The sequence below is a fragment of the Neovison vison genome, chromosome 4 (assembly GCF_020171115.1).
Source record: "Neovison vison isolate M4711 chromosome 4, ASM_NN_V1, whole genome shotgun sequence".
NCBI classification, from domain to species: Eukaryota; Metazoa; Chordata; class Mammalia; order Carnivora; family Mustelidae; genus Neogale; species Neogale vison.
In genome coordinates, this window is record NC_058094.1 from 39,212,345 (window position 1) to 39,230,264 (window position 17,920).

Below are 17,920 nucleotides of genomic sequence, written 5' to 3' on the forward strand. Positions count from 1 at the left end.
CCCCACCTACTCCCCCAAAAAACATTTCTGAGCTCTATCACCAGAAATATATTTAGAATGGAGTCCAGGTATCTGTATTTTAACCTCTTCTTTATGGATCCTACTACTACTTTTTACTTGGCTAGTCCCCTCATATTCCACCAGTGAGTTAGTAAATCAATATACATTCGTTTTAGTTGTCTTATTTCCCATTCTTACAGAACAGATTTCCACCAACCAGATTACTCACTATAGCCAAGCCAAACTCAAGAAAACAACACAAATGTTCAATTTTCTACAACTTGACTTTCCCTGAGTTTGTTCAAAATTATCAGGGACATACAGTTAGAGAAAGAGACCATTAATATTCTAAAACCCAATTTGTAGGCTTCCCAAAGATTTATGGCAGAAAAACCGAAACAAAAGCTGTCTTTTAGCTAATGAAATTTCCAATTAATCCCAATTTAATCAGCTGGCTCTTAAGCAACTTATTGAAGTCAGATGCCAAAACCAGGTCTCCTCATTCTTCATTCAGTTTTCTTTCTCCTGTGCTGTTTTGTCACTTTCCTGCTGCTTCCTCTAATCTGCCTTCCTGTGTATGTATATGTGTATGTTTGGGGTGGAGGGGCAGGAGTACTACAAAGAGAAAGGTAAGAAAATCCTGAAAGGAATTTGGACTTAGAGCCATAACAACAACAGGAATAGGGGCACCTGGGTGGCTCAGTGGGTTAAAGCTTCTATCTTCAGCTCACGTCATGATCCCAGGGTCCAGTCATGATCTTGCGGGCTCTCTGCCCAGCAAGGAGCCTGCTTCCCCCTCTCCTCTCTCTGCCTACTTGTGATTTCTGTATGTCAAATAAATAAATAAAATCTTAAAAACAACAACAACAGGAATATTAAACTGTTTATTTCTACTTTCTAGTATCACCATCTTACTTGTCAATTCTCATATGCTAGTTCTTAGTTCTATTCTCTTTAGCCAGACCTTTTCTGATTTCCCATGGTTGGCTTTACCTTTCTATACAAGCCTTAGGCCACCTGAGCCATCTTGCAGCTCCAACTCCAATTTCCCACCTCTAACTGGCAGCTCACAAGCTTACATTTCTAAACACTTCACTTAACTAATTCCTCCAGGAAACTTTCCATCAAAGTCACTCAGAGAGCACTTCCATTTTACTCATGTAAATGACTACACTAACTCATTTTAGCTTATCTATTAACTGCTAAAAGGTGAGAAATTAAGTGGTTAAGAATACCCAAAAAGTTCAATGCAATTGCTTTGAGATCAACTGCAAACATTGCTGATACAGCTTCCCAAATGAAAGATGAAACAACCTTTTCTCTTAACTAGGAAGTCTGAAGTCCTTTGTCAGTGACTTACAAAGGGAACACTCAGTTTCCATTTCATAGACTCTGAAATGACCACCATGCAGAGAGGTTGGTCCCACATGGCAGACCTGTGCCAATTTTACTTCCTTCTCTGCAACAGAATAAACTTAAGCAATGGCTGTGACTGTAGCTGTTCCTCAGTCTATGCAGATTTCCCAATGTTACACTAACCCTTGGGCTTTAAATCGCTCTCTCTACTACCAGGAGCAACAAGCCCCCCAAAAAGCCTGATATTATGAAACAATAAGCCTCCTTTCCCAAGAATAGAGTCAATGAGCTCTTGGGCAGCAGGAGAAAAGGATACACTATGGTGGCTATGCCTCTTCTCCGCATCAGAAACACTAATCTGTCCTCTTACTCCACTAGCTGGAGAAGGCTGCATCCTGGAAAATCGTTGACCATATTTAAATCAGCAAATCCAGTAATGGAAGCGTATCACGTAAATCTGCTCACATGAAAAGTAACTAAATGCAAACCAACACTTTAAATACAACCTGACTGCCAATCTGGGTTTTACACAGAAGTATTATCTTCTCTCATCGCGAAGCCTTAATATATGTGGTGTGTTTCCACAGATTAGCAACTACATGGGCCTCTTATTGCATGCTAGTATAAAATTTTCTGGAACACTCTGAGGGTTCCTTCCAGGGCCAACCAAGGTTAATTTCATATGTAGCATACAATCTATATTTTAAATTAGACAAGAACATCCTCCAAATCTGAAGAAAATCAACCAGTAACAGAAGAATGACATAATCATTTCGTACAAGGATAAACTCCATGTAGGCATCGCTGTGTCTGCCTTATTATTATATATTCCCCAACTCCCACGCCAGATTCTTTCAAAAAGAACATTGTGTGTGTGTGTGTTGGGAAGGGTGGGGATAAACCAGAATGAAAATACCTAGCTGACAAGAAAATAAAATGCAGAAGGGGGACACATAGAGGAATAGGGTCTCTTATTTAATAATGCCTGATTTAAAGGAAAGAAAATTCTTCATGTCAGTCAACCTTCGAATTATTAAGTCCATACAATTCCATAAACGTTTATTAAGTACTTAAGTACCAGGCACTGGGCTAGGGACCTCAGGAACAAGGACAAATGAGAGGAATTTGCCCTCCAGGCATGGTGAAGTTCAGAATAAGAAGATCTGCTGAACAGACATCCACGCCATTTGAGCAGCCGCACATATTTGTGGAACTGATTCTAAATTGCAAAAGAATCTACCTCTAAGATAAGCATATATGAAGTCTAACATTTGACTTTTAAAATGAAATCATTTAGAATCCCATTTTCACTTAGCTATGTAAATTTTATTTCTAGACATAAAATATAAAAACCATGACTTCACATTACTTGGAAACGTCTTAAGTTTAAAAACTAGAAGGGTAGTCTACCAACTACAAAAAAAAAAAAAAAAAAAGGAATATGAAAAGACCATGGGCTTTGGAACTGGACAAAACTGGGATCAAGACTCGATCTCTGCATTTACTCCTTGTGGTTATAAGCATTTTCCTTGACTTAACACTGGATTTCATCATCTGTAATATTTAAAAAAATAAAAGTATGTACTTGTCTTATACAAGTTTCTTATTAAAATGACAATAAAGGAGAGAACACGGCTATGATGGCTCAAATCCCCATCCCCATGTTCTAGCATTCAGGTCACTTTTCAAACCAGTGAGCTCAAAATAAATGTTAGGTCTTGGTGGTTAAGAGGGCCAACAAACAGTACACGTGTTCAGTACTCCAGACACAAATTCTTTTGGGAAGTTAACAGAATACAAATGATAAGTAAATGTATCCTCTCAGAGGTCAGAAATAGTCCAGACTTGCTCTAGAGACAGCAATGTAATATTATCTTTCTTTAAAAAAACCCAAAAAACTGCTTATAGTTTCACCATTTTCTAAGAGAAGAAAATTGTATCATATGCACTTCTGTTCATTCACTCAACATCCAGTAAGTGAACACAGTAGAGTAATATGTAGAACCCTTAAAACCTTGAAACAAAGGTAAGTGAGGCCCAAAAGCTGCCTTCAAAAAGCTTAGAACCTAACAAAGGAAGAAGGTAACATCACATATTAAAATACAAGACAAAAGGTATACTCTACCCCCTTCTCCCTATCTCTCTAACCCCACCCATTGAAGGCAAACAGTAGGGGTTTTGAAGGCAAGCCGAAACCAGAGTTGAATTCTCCAATGTGTACCACCCTAGAGAAGTTACTACTTCATTGGAATTTCAATTTTCTTGGCTTAAAGTTATACTGAACATACAAGAAGCACAAGTGTATATATTACACCCTTCCTAAAGAAGATAAAAGGCAAGATGTTACAGAAATTCAAGGTGCATCATCTTTAGCTGACAGATTAGACCAGAATATAGCCTGACAATAACTGGTAATTTCCAAGTATGTGCCATGTGCCAAGTACCTTGCCAGATGCTTTATACACATTAACTTATCTGATGAACAAGACCTTGCCTCAGTCAGTTTTAGTCTGAAGAGTTCTGATAGAAATTCATGATAGAACAATTCCTTGTCATTTACTTGAAAGCACAAATTTTGTGTCTTTCCTCTGCCTAATGTGAATGTATCAATCACATACACTAAATACACAATAAACTACAGCTTCAGTCATAGTAACTTACGAAATTATTTTTAAATTCAACTCCAGGGCGCCTGGGTGGCTCAGTGGGTTAAACCTTTGCCTTCGGCTCAGGTCATAGTCTCAGGGTCCTGGAATCGAGTCCCACATCGGGCTCTCTGCTTGGCAGGGAGCCTGCTTCCTCCTCTCTCTCTCTGCCTGCCTCTCTGCCTACTTGTGATCTCTCTCTGTCAAATAAATAAATAAAATCTTAAATAAATAAATAAATAAATAAATTCAACTCCAATTTTAAATTCTTAATAACTGAGAGAATAATCTTACACACATGGCCTATAATTCAAATTTGCAAAATCTTGCTGTATATCCTGAGATATTTCCTTTAGTGGTAAAGATTCTTTTTGCTTTCTAAGCAGCTAGCCAAAGACTCAACTCTTTTCAGGAATTCCAGATTACCTGTTGACTGCATCAGGCATGCTGAGAGCTACGTTCACAGGATAGAAAGAGGACTCTCCATACCTGTCACCTGGCCAAATTACACTAACAGGATTTCTGAAGAATTCAATACAGTATTACTGGTTTCTAAGGTTTGACTTCTGATGGGTGCTGAGGTAAGAACTATACATGATACAGCAGAGACACAGCCATGTACTTTCTCAGAGCTTGCTGGATGCCCTCTGGAATACTGGCATTCTGTGGCATAGTTTGAAAACGACTAGCATAGCTGGAGAGAAAAAAGTAAACTTTAAAACTGGTCAAATAACACCAATTCCTTACTTAGAGTTCTTGAGTTTGCCTGAATAATAATAATTTAAAGATACTGTCAAAGCTTTCATGAACTTGAGAAGTACGGCATCAATCAGTAATGTCCAAATGCAAAAGAAACCCCAAGTGTTCAGAGGGTTTACTGCTGCTCTCGGTAGCTAAGATAAGCAGAACTATTAAAGGTCTTTTCTACTAGGCCTCTGGCAGGATAAAATGACAAGATGAAAAAGCCCTGTCATACAACCAAGCAAATGGAGCCAAAATCTGGAGCTTCGGTAAAAGTCGTTACAATTTTCAGTACAAACTTCTGATTCTAAAACTAAATTTTAAAAGAAATACACAGAGTTGTAATTCACTGGGAAAACTGGATTTGTTCTCTGAATGCAAACATGCTAGGAAAACCTGAGAGGTACAGCAGAAATAACAGTTGAGTTTGTAGACTAACGATCAGGATACTGTTTAGCTTTTGAAACTCCTTTGCTCTATCACCTTGAATAAGTTATTTAATCTTTATGAACCTCAAGATTCCTTTTCTCTACAATAGGGAATATTTGTTTTAACTATGACTTGAGATTTTTTTCACTGAATGATTATTTTTATTTACTCATTTTCAAATGACTGTTCTTTTAGTATTTAGAACTAAGGGGACTAGTGAACAGAGGTAAGAAGAAAATCCTATAATGTAGGTGGCAAGTGATATAATTTACCTTTACTAATACCTGGGGATTGATCTAGCAAAACCACTACTTAAGAATAAAAAAAAAGTTGGGGCGCCTGGGTGGCTCAGTGGGTTAAAGCCTCTGCCTTCGGTTCAGGTCATGATCTCAGGGTCCTGGGATCATGCCCAGCATCGGGCTCTCTGCTTGGCAGGGAGCCTGCTTCCTCCTCTCTCTGCCTGTCTCTCTGCCTACTTGTGATCGGTCTCTGCCAAAGAAATAAATAAAATCTTGAAAAAAAAAAAAAAGTAATTCTGTTGGAGTATCTTAAAAGATTAATTTATTTAGCCAAATAAACTATCCAATTAAACTGTGAGATGTCATTATAGTTACTCTGTTCAGAATTCAGTTCAACAAATAATTATTAAAGGCTCTTACATGTGCTGGGCACTTTTTGCCACTGCATTTCGAGGCCAGCGAGGCTTTCCCCACTGGAGGCAGAGGATCCCCCCCAAAATTACTGGATAAGTAAATAATAAGCAAACTGTGATACTTACAATTAAAAAAATACCCACATATCAAAAATTGAGACAGAAAATAGAATGGGATGCCTATGTCAAATAGGGTGATCAGAAAATGATTATCTAGGACGGTGGGTTTTAAGGTAAGATCTACGGGCTGATTAGAATAGTGGGGGAAAAGATTACTCCAGAAGTGTTAATAATAGTTCACATACAGGCATTGGGTATTGGTGAAGGAATTTGCGGAACTGAAAAAAGCTCACTATAGCTAGAGGTAATAATGAGAGGAAATTAACTCAAAATCAACTTAGAAAGAAACGCAGGTGCTGGGCCACATATGAAAGAAGTTGAGGTTTAAAATGCAAAAGCCCCTGAAGTGTTGGTTTTAGACAAGTGTTAGCTTTAGGATTGGAGGCAGCCTGCAGAAGCTATTGCTACAAAAGTGAGCTAAGGAGCCAGACAACAGAACTGAGAGTAAGTAGTCAGACTGAATACACCTCTTAGGTGATAAAGTGGATGGTATTTGCTCAAAGATTAGACGTAAGGTAGGGAAGATACAAGGTGAGAGAAAGGGAAGAATCGAGAATGATTCTTAGATTTGGGACTTGAGTAACTGAATGGGTGGCAGTCATTTACCATTTACAGAAATGAGGAAGACCGGGAGAAAGCAAGGAATCATGAATTCTTTTGGAGATGTTAAAATTTGAGACAAATGCCAGATTTCCAACTGGAGAAGTCAAGCAGACACCTAGATATGAGGAGGTGAAAGGAAGGGTCCAATTACAGATACAGACTAGTACAAAGTTGATCCCCATTATTCAGGGATTCCTTATTGGCAAGTTCACCTACTCACTAAAATTAATTTCTAATCCCCAAATCAATTTTGCTTCCCTGATCACTCAAGGACGTTGCACAGAGCTGGGGAAAAAACCTCAGTTGCCCTACAGGTACATTCCTAGGCAATGCTCTGTTGTCTTTAGATATCATAATAAAATACAAAATAGATATATAAAAAAGAGAGACTAACTCTACCTGGGGAGCTAGAGAAGGCTTTATAGTGGAGAGAGAACCACAGCTAGGCCTTCCTTGAAAGATAGGTTGAAACTTGACAGATACAGAAAGACAGACTTTCTAATGGAACAAAATAGTATGAATAAAGAGATAAGGCAGCCTAGCTAATGGTAATGCATTTGGGATAATGGTTAAGAGATAAATCTAAGATGGGGTTACATCATGACCACCTCATAGATTGGATTTTACTCAACATGTGATGGGGAAACAACTGACAAGGTGTGAACATGAAAGTCATGATCAGAGCTAGTCTTTAAAAGATTTAACTAGCAGGAGTGGGTAGAAAGGAAAGGCAACAAAGAGACAGGAAGCAGGAAAACCAGTTAGGATGCTGTTAGTATAGTCGAAGCAAAAGGTAATGAAGTCCAAAAGTAGGGCAATGGCAATGAAACTGGAACAGAAGTAAGAACTACAAAAGACACGGCATACTATTAGAATGATTTATTGGCTGTAGAATGAAAGACCTCACAAAATTTCAGTCTGAAGAAGCAAACACAGCCATCATCCACTGTAAAAATAAAAAGATGGCTCAGATGGCTGTTTACCAGGCATAAAGAATGGGAATGAGTTGTATAAATACACTGGCAGGACATCTTACTACTTCATGCATTCTGTAATTATTAATTGAGTGTCAAGCACCATGCAAGGTTACACAGCAGTAAACAAGACAAAACACTATTCATTGAGCTTACTGATATCAACAACTGCACTACAGCAAATCTTTATGAGAAATCCTACACTAATATAAAAATAATCTTTTCACTGAAATAAATTTTTATTGAAGTTGATCCTGGGTTATAGGCTTCCAGTTGAAATTCAAAACAATGATTGTTAAAGACCAGTTATCTGAGATCTCATATCTATCTAAAGCACTGCTCAGAATAATTCAAGTTAAAAACACTTACTGAGTGCCTATTTAATACTCACATTGTACTACATGTCATGGAATCTACATAACAATAATTTCCAAAAATCTCAAGAAATAAGCCCAGAGAAAAGTGCCACTCCCTCCACTTTAAATAGGGAAATAAACTGCATTCATACCTTAAAAAAACCTATGCCAGGACATTATTAGGGGACAAAAACCAAAGTGATATAAAAATGTCAAAAAGTCCTTATAGGGAGATATTAAAGAGCTAAATAACACCTATTCTACAGATGAAAATAAGTTATTAGAAACAAATTTTAAAAACTTGACTTGCAAAATTTGAAATGGCTTCACAGAGAACTAAAAATCATGGGATAAAATGATGAACATAAAATATTTAAGTAAATATGTAATATCCTTTCACAAACCCATAGTAGTTTAGTTGGATCAGAGTAAGGTATATCCTAAAGTGTGTATCAGAATGATGTAGTAATGAAGAGACGGATTATAAGATTAAACACGATTCCACTTAGAAACCTCTCCTACTCTGTGGATCTTATGATCCTACACCAATGAGTGACTTTTAAACTAACAGCAAGGATTTACCAAGGCAGCTTGAAAATGCAGATTCACTGGACTCTGTTCCAGAGATCTTGAATTGATCAGATCTTTCTGGTGCTCAGGAATCCATAAATTTTAATAAACATTCTAAGTAACTCTATTGCAAGTAGTCAGAGATAACATTTTGAGGAATTTTGCAGTATTTTAACTCAAGATTCTCAATTTATATACAAGACAAGCTAAACAGAGCAAGGTTAAATGCCTTACTTTAGTCTCCATTCCTACCAGGCTGACAGAGTAAGTCTTCCTCTAATGGGCCTTTTCTGTTGCTTCAGCCTCTTCCACTACCTTGCTCCTACTCACATTCAAAGCCAGATTATATGATAAATCCGTTCACAGCATCCTGGGCCCATAATGGGTCTGCACTGTTAATTTTTTTTTTTTTTTAGTGTATCTTTTTCCACAACTGGAATAAAAAGCTCCCTGGGGAGTGAGTAACTGAGCTTTTACTTTTGTATCCCCTTCACAATGAGACATATGAATATTGTATTCCTTTTTACTGCCTTCGATTTGCAAGTAGTATGCTGCTTTTCTCCAAGTAAATACTTAGCACAGTGCGAAGCGTTTGAGTACTGCACAAATGGATACTTTCACTTTTCAATCCCATAGAGCAGTAATTTTCTGTGGGTCATACCTTGCAATGAAATGTGAAGCCAATCTGATGGGTCACAAATATCATTAAAGAAAAACAGAATGGTTCGGTATGTGTGTAGGGGAAGGGTGGAAACAGGTACTACAATGTAAAATGTGTTTCTTACTGTAAGCTGCAGTCAAAAAAAGTTTGAAAACTAGAATTTTGTTAATGTTGACAAGCTTCTCTAACACATTTGTACCATGAAGTAGGCAAAGATATTTTCTCACCCAATTAACATTCAACCATTTGATCAGTCATCCCATTCTCCACTCCCCAAAGATTAATATTAGATTTATTTATTCACTCACTTCCCCATTCCTTAACTAAAACGAAAAAGAGAAGCATTAAGTCCTAAGTTTGATGAGTCTTCTTCACAGGACAAGTTTCACAGAAGCCTGTTCCTTCTTCAGACAGGTCATCTGAATGTTATGATGCACTTCAGATGGGATCCCGGGGCACCTGTCTCTGCACTCAAGTCTATCTGAAATTCCAGACATCCCAAACAGGGCTTTGCAATGTTCACAACCTGCTTCATCCACACAGGGTTTAGGCTTACTAATATATGCGGTTTTTTTCAAGATCACCTTCTTTGCTTATTTTGAAGCCAATTTCTCTGTGTTCACCATACATTACTTTCTGGTAACATTTGATGTGCTCAACAAATTTAATTACATATGTTCCAAATCAGTTCTATTTCCTCTTCTAACTTAAGGCAGACTTCATACTGACAAAGCTGTACCTTGCCCAGATTTTGTATGTATCTTACATCCTCTTAATCAGCAGACAAAATGGGATCATTTACCTAGGTCTAATAATGCACTATGACCTGTCACTTCTCCAATACTGACTTATTCTTTGTACTGGTACCAACAATACTCTCATTGCTTTAGTTTGAACTCAAATCCCACTTCTTCCAATCCCTTCAACAGAACTGGTCTCCCACATTCCAGACCTCATGAACACCACTTGCGCTCCTACAGCACCTGTCTATGTACTACAGGCATGGCTTATGAATCCGTCTCCTACACTAGTCTTCAGGATTGATTCCAACTCCTGTGTGGGTACCTCCCACTCCCCAACACAGACCACAGTGCATTTCACAAAGTATGGCCTTGGTTACATTTATTGTACTGAAAAGCAAAGAACTTAGTTCAGTGTATATAAAAATGGGCTAAGAGCGGTTTCTAATTCTGCACATCCTCCAAACTCTGCTCAACTATGTTTAAAAAAAAAACAACAACAACTATAAAAGATATCATGGGGAGACGGCAATAAAAAAAAAAAAAAAAAAAAAGAGAAAGGCATGATAAAATGGATGTGATGCTCTCATTTCCACACGTGGTCCGGTAAATGGGTGCCTAAATCTCTCTTTCAGACTGCACCATTCTGCTCTGTCATCCCCTTTTACTCTATTTCAAAACCTGAATGCGGTTTCACACCGCTGAATGTGCCTGAGCTCTCTCTCATGGGGCCACGTACCCCAAAGTATATACGGCAACCGACTCCCTCCTGCCTTGCCTCCATCGGCCACATTCACAAGAACAGGAGTGGGCAACCATTTCCCTTAAACAGTCTAACTAAAATGGAAGCGCGTCTAGACCTGGGTACTTTTAATCCTCCGTAAGCCCCAGATTTTTTAGGTCATCGTATTTCCTCCACTGGCTACCGTTTCCATGTGACTTGACGCTGTCTTCCAGGCGCAGTCTTTCCACAACTTCCCAACACCACCTTAAGGTCCCATTACTCTCCACACACGCAGCCTACCCGGTAGGCCCCGAGAAGGGCTGGTATGTAATTCCGGCCGTCCAGGTCCCCGAAAGCTGCTTGACCTCTGGGCGCTTCAATTTAAACGTACCCCCACGACGTCTAACTTCCCTCCTCGAAGCTGGTCTTCCCCACCCGTCCTACACTTCCCCAGTCTCCACGATTCCCCAGTAACGTGTCCACCGATCACCTCCTCTAGCTAGAGAGATCAGAGTCCCAGCTCTGGACTAACCTCACTCTTTCCTTTTCCACTCGCGGCTGGGGGCGGCTGGGGCTCGGCCGGGGTCGGCCTCCCGCTCTCTCGAGGCTTTCCACGCCGGCCCCTGGCCCCTCGTCTACCGCCACTCCACCCCTACTCACTTTGGGCTTCTCGGGCAATTTCTTCCGGTTCTTCTTCTTCTGCTCCTCGCTCCTGAGATTCTTCAACAGGGCTAGATCGTCAGGGGCCGAGGCCGGCACTGCCGCCGCCTCCTCCCGCTTGCGGGGCGGGCTCCTCCGCTTTTTCCGGGCGCCGGCGCAAGCCGCGGCCCAGCCGTAGCAGAGCAGGACGAGCAGCAGCAGCCCCAGCGCGCCGGTGCCCACCAGAATCACCCAGCCCGGGTACCGCTTCGGCTCCAGCCCCAGGTCGAGGCCCAGCTCGGTGCGCAGAAAGCCTAGGCCAACCGAAAGCATTTCCCGCAGCCGAGCCGAGCCTTCCTCGGCCTGCCGGGCCAGCTCGTCCTGCCAGCTCTGTGCAGCCATCTTCCCTCCGTCAGCGAGACTCGCAGGATGACGGCGGGGCGCACGGACGCTGTACAAGAGTCAGGGGAGGCGAAGAAGGGCCGGGCCGGACTGCCTCAGGCTGAGCGCATCGCGGCCGCCCCTCGCGCCGGAGCCGGGGATCGGCAGCTGCCGCCGCCAGGAGAGGGGGCTCCCAGGTCCCCCTAGTCAGCCTCGCTCCGCCGCCGCCAAGAGGAGGGGGGCGGCGGGAGGGAGTGTCTCCAGTGGCGGCCGCTAAGCGGCGTCTCGGCGCCAGTGCCAGGCCCCGCTGTCGTCCCTCGGCGGAACAATGGCGGCTCCGGCCGCGATCCACGCCGCGCGCGGGGATGGCCGCGGGTCACGTGGGCGCCATGGGCGGGTCGTGGGTGTCACGTGGGCCCGGGAGGGGCGCGGCGGGGCGGGAGCCGTTGGGTCGAGGGCGCGGCTCCTGCAGTTGGCGTTGACCCATCGTGGCCTAGGGGAGGCTCGGAGCCTGGGGATCGCAGACCTGGGGCGGGAGTCTGGGAGGGGTTAACGGCAGGAAGCCTCCGCGGGGTAGCTGGTGCTTCGGCGTTAGGAGACGTGGCGCTTTGGATGAGTCCAGGGGAGGGGCTTTCGAGGAAGTCGGGGGTGGGGGGGAGAGGGGAGAGGGTGAAGAGCGTGAAAGCGGGTCGGGCGGGTGTTTAGGTCAAAGTCGCCCTAGTAGGTGTAGGTTTTCTCCATTCTTTTTCTGGGAGTGCTGTAGGTGGAGTCAGCGTTTTCTCCCTGGGTCACACCGCTAGGTTCTTCCAGAGTGGGCTTAACCGAGTATGAAGCCGGACGTTCCTCTTCCAAGCCCCAGGTTTCATTCACAAACTGGCTTTTTCTCTTCAGGGCCAACCAGCACACCGCGTGCCTATCATTCGCTGGCCTGACTGGGGCGGTTCGCATCAATTTCGCTCATTCACTCCTGCTCTGGGTGTTCCCCAGAATTCAAAACTTGCGAAGCCCGTGGGCGGCACTATTTTCCTACTAATTTGTAGCTTTAATGAGAAATAACAAAAGAAGCACATTGGACTGTGTTTACGCGTCCTTGTTTTATTTTAAGCTTTCATTCAAGACCACAAAAGGAGTTTGAAAAAATTCTATTTTTAGAATCTGTATTGACCATTTCTGGGTAGAGTTAGGAAGAAATGAATTGCCCTTTCGGATTTTGATTACAAAGGTGATGTTTGCGGGGTGCCTTAGGTTTTCTTTCCACTTTGCTGTAAGGAAGCTGTTTAATCATTAAATAATTAGCGTGTAAACAAGTATCTTAAGTGGACTAAATATTGTTGACCCTTGAACAGCTCAGGGGTTAGGGGCACTGTCTCCTGGACAGTGGAATGTAACTTTTGACTTCCTCAAAACTTAATAGTCTATTGTTGACTGGAAGTCTTACCAAGAACAGGAACAGTCACCTAACATATTTTTGTATATGTATTGTGTATTACATTCTTACTGTAAACTAGAGAAAAAATGTTTTAAAAAATCTTAAGGAAAATACATTTAGGGTACTGTACCGTGTTTACTGAAAGAAATTCACGTGTTGGTGGACCCAGGCAGTTGAAACGAGTCAATTGTCAAGGGTCAATTGTACAGACTTTCTCAAAGATTTGAAAAGAGGGTAAGATCAATAAGCACCTAATACTCAAAATGTATTAAAGAGTATTTTGACCTACTTTCAGTAGTGTTGTAATGCATGTTGATTAGTGGGTGGAAGAGAGTTTTGTAAATAGTAAAAACGAACTACTACTCTTGCTAAGCTTTATATAGACTTATAATTAAAGACAATGTAAGTTACAAGGCCAAAAACTTGATGATGACATTAGATCTTCTTTAGCCCTAAAAGTTTCCGAATTCCATTTGTATTTATGAAATTAGATTTTTATGGGGCACCTGGGTGTCTCAGTGGGTTCAAGCCTCTGCCTTTGGCTTGGGTCATGATCCCAGGGTCCTGGGATGGAGCCCTGAATCAGGCTCTCTGCTCAGCAGGGAGCCTGCTTCTCTTCTTCTCTCTCTCTCTCTGCCTGCCTCCTCTGCCTACCTGTGATCTCTGTCAGATAAATAAATAAAAAATCTTATTTTAAAAAAATTTATTTACTTGACAGACAGAGATCACAAATAGGCAGAGAGGCAGGCAGAGAGAAAGAGGAAGAGAAGCAGGCATCCCGCTGAGCAGAGATCTTGATGTGGGGCTCGATCCCAGGATCCTGGGATCATGACCTGAGCCGAAGGCAGAGGCTTTAACCCACTGAGCCACCCAGGTGCCCCAAAAAATCTGAAGAAAAAAAAAAAAAAGAAATTAGATTTTTTTAAAAAAAGATTTTATTTATTTATTTGACAGACAGAAATCACAAGTAGATGGAGAGGCAGGCAGAGAGAGAGAGAGGGAAGCAGGCTCCCCGCTGAGCAGAGAGCCCAATGCGGGACTCGATCCCAGGACCCTGAGATCATGACCTGAGCTGAAGGCAGCGGCTTAACCCACTGAGCCACCCAGGCGCCCCAGAAATTAGATTTTTAATCTCACATTTATTTATTTATTTATTTTAATATTTTATTTATTTATTTCACAGAGAGAGATCACGAGTAGACAGAGAGGCAGGCAGAGAGAGAGAGAGAGGGAAGCAGGCTCCCTGCTGAGCAGAGAGCCCGATGCGGGGCTCGATCCCAGGTCCCTGAGATCATGACCTGAGCTGAAGGCAGAGGCTTAAACCCCTGAGCCACCCAGGCGCCCCTTAATCTCACATTTAACATTTTGTTTCCAGAGATGGGAAAAATGATTACTTTCTTTCTTTCTTTTTTTTTTTTTAAAGATTTATTTATTTATTTATTTGACAGAGAGAGAGAGAGAGAGATCACAAGTAGGCAGAGAGGCAGGCAGAGAGAGAGGAAGGGAAGCAGGCTTCCTGCTGAGCAGAGAGCCCGATGTGGGACTCGATCCCAGGACCCTGAGATCATGACCTGAGCCGAAGGCAGCGGCTTAACCCACTGAGCCACCCAGGCACCCCAGTGATTACTTTCTTAAGAAGTTCAACTGCCCATTCTAGGATAACACCTATGGATTTATGAATTAAACTATTATACAGTAGTAGTAACACAATGTGTCTGTTCCTTTGGCAGCCTAGCAAGTATTGATTATGTAAAATAATTTCACCTTTTTTTTCCTGACTGTCCCTAAAAATGCCTTTTAAAAAACCTTAAAAATATGGTAAAGTGTATTTATAATACAAGTACCATTTTTCATATATAACTATATAATCATCCTTCCAAGTATTTATATATATATGTATTTATTTAAAGATTTTATTTATTTGACAGAGATCACAAGTAAGCAGAGAGGCAGGCAGAGAGAGAGGGGGAAGCAGGCTCCCCGCTGAGAAGAGAGCCAGATGCCAGGACCCTGAGATCATAACCTGAGCCGAAGGCAGAGGCTCAACCCCCTGAGCCACCCAGGCGTCCCTCCCAAGTATTTATATTTTAAAAACAGAAATAAGGTCATGTGCTATTTACCGTTTTGCACTTAATGTGGTCATAAACATTGATGTCCATTGATAAAGGCCATTTAAAACCAGGAACACACCTTTGGTAACACAAAGTTGGGTTTATTAATTTGTGGCAGAATGATGTGTATGTAAAGCTTAAACGAAGCAATGCTTTGAAAGACTCTAAGCAAAGCAGGCACACTGTGTAAGGAGTTACCAGGCCTGGCCCAAGTAGATGCAGAACCCTAATTCCTCAGAAATGGCAATATTAAGGTAAGTGTGAAATGTTTCTGAAAACTCTTAACCTGAAACCTGGGTTGGAACTAAAAACTGCTTTTTCTAGGTGTCAAAGTGACTCATACAACGGAATACCACTCAGAAAGAAAAAGGAATGAATTATAAACACATGCAACAACATAGACAAATGTCAACATAATTATGCTGAGTGAAAGTAACCAGGCCAAAAAAAAAAATACATACAGTATGATTCCATTTATATAAAACTAGGAAATGCAAACTATGGTGTTAGTAAATCTAGAGTTACTTGGGGAAAGGGGGAGGGAGGGATTACCAAGGGGTACCAGGAAACTTCAGGGAGTTATGGATAGGTTCATTATCTTCATTGTTGCGTTGGTTATATGGGTATGTATGTATGCGAGAACTTAACAAGTTGTGTACTTTAAATATTGTAGTTTAAATTGCTACACCTCAAAAAAGCAGTTCAAAGAAGTTTTTAAAAAGTGATCTGCATGGCTCAGATTCTTATAAGAGTAGGATGTTCCATGCTTACTGAAGGGGTTTCTTTTTTCCTTTTGTTAAGACTGTTTATTTGAGAGAAAGAACACAAGTATGGAGAGGGGTGGGGGAGAGAGAGAAGCAGGCTCCCTACTGAGCAGGGAGCCCCACATGGGGCTTCATCCTAGGACCCCAGGATGATGACCTGAGCCAAAGGCAGACATTTAACTGACCGAGCCACCCAGGCACCCGAGTGAGGGAATATCTAACAAAATTTTTGCCAATCTATGATTTTAAAAAGGTTTCTCAATACTATATCCTTGATGTTTATTATTTTTTAAAAATAGTCTCCATGCCCAGTATGGAGCCCTGTTCAGGGCTTGAACTCCCGACCCTGAGATCAAGACCTGAGCTGACGGGGCGCCTGGGTGGCTCAGTGGGTTAAAGCCTCCGCTTTCGGCTCAGGTCATAGTCTCAGGGTCCTGGGATCGAGCCCCGCATCGGGCTCTCTGCTCAGCAGGGAGTCTGCTTCCACCTCTCTCTCTCTCTCTCTCTCTCTGCCTGCCTCTCTACCTACTTGTGATCTCTGTCTGTCAAATAAATAAAATCTTTAAAAAAAAAAAAAAAGACCTGAACTGAGATCAAGAGTCAGATGCTTAACTGAATGAAGTATAGGTGTCCCTATACTTGATGTTTATTAACAAAGGCAGTTTCTATAGGTTTGCATAATAAATATTCACTTATTCTATTGTCTGGTTCTACTGTAATTTAACATCATTGTTGGATTGTTAGATTACAGGGTTTATTGTCTTTTAGGTTTTTTTTTTCCTATTGATTGCAATTTTGGCATGAACATGCTTATAACTAAATCTCTGTGACTATCCATAATTACTTCTTAAGGATAGAATCCTGGCAATGCAATTGCCTGAGTCATAGCCCACAATGTGTAATCTAACCCTTTTAATTAGGAAGTCTTAAGGGACCCGAAAAAGTTAAGTCTCTCATTTCACAGAAGAGAAAAAGGAGGCTTCAGAGGGATGTCAAACCCTAGAGTCTGAATGGCCAAGCTCAAGGGTAGAATGCAGTCTTCCCATTGCTGTGGCCCGTTGGCTGCCCCTCTTTTTCAGTATCCTGTGTGATTCGTTCTTGGGATTAGAATATGTGTTTGTCTGCTCAGGCTGCCGTGATAAAATTCCATAGACTAGGGAGCTAAAACAAAGATTTGTTTTCTCACAATTCTGGAGGCTGGAAATCCAGGATCAAGGTGTCATCATGGTCAGTTTCTGGTAAGGACTCTTGCTGATGGTCACCTTCCTGCTATTTCCCAAGAGGTGGGTAAAAAGCTGGTGAACTCCTGTCTTATAAGGATACTAATCAGATCAGAGCCCTAGCTATAACTTCACTTAACCTTCAATTATTTCTTTAAAAGCCCTATCTCCAATTACAGTCACATTGGGGGTTAAGCTTCAACATTTGAATTGAAGGGACCTTCAGTCCATAACAGTAGAGGAAGCTTCCACTCAAGTAACTTATCTTTGAGGGCTGATGAAAGAAAGATATAGCCTTGGGTCTTCAAAATATAGACTATTACTGGGGTGCCTGGGTGGCTCAGTGGGTTAAAGCCTCTGCCTTTGGCTCAGGTCATGATCCCAGGGTCCTTGGATAGAGCCCCACCTCTGGCTCTCTGCTCAGCGGGGAGCCTGCTTCCTCCTCTCTATCTGCCTACTTGAGATCTTGGTCTGTCAAATAAATAAAAATCTTAAAAAAAATATATAGACTATTACCATTATAAACTCCTGGGCCACGGGATCATATACCTAGAAGGGTGATTTTACGGTAAAGCAGGAAACTACAGTTGAGTGTGTGAAGACTTTGGAACTATGGTCAGGAAAGGATCATCCTCAAAATAAATCAGTAAGAATTAGTAAATAATGAAATTATCTACAGAAGTATCCCAAACTGAAAAATAATTTATAAATGTGTTGCTGAAAGGGCCAGGATATTTCTAAGTCTCTTTAAAAGATCAGAGGATATGCTAAGAATCTGTATGAAGGTAAAAACTGGTTTGGGCAT

General features: G+C 41.6%; 1 protein-coding gene across 7 annotated transcripts in view; it reads right to left on the reverse strand.

The window, feature by feature from the left end:
• MTDH (metadherin) overlaps positions 1-11,938 on the reverse strand; it is a 59,372-nt gene extending 47,434 nt beyond the window's left edge. For 2 of the 7 annotated variants that reach the window (XM_044245245.1, XM_044245238.1), the window contains exon 1: positions 11,232-11,924. In XM_044245245.1, the coding sequence (XP_044101180.1) occupies positions 11,232-11,612 (381 nt within the window). In that variant the 5' untranslated portion in view covers positions 11,613-11,924. Of the gene's footprint in view, positions 1-11,231 lie in introns of all 7 variants that reach the window. The other 5 variants (XM_044245243.1, XM_044245241.1, XM_044245242.1 and 2 more) reach the window with 4 other exon arrangements.
• Positions 11,939-17,920: the final 5,982 nt, after the last annotated feature.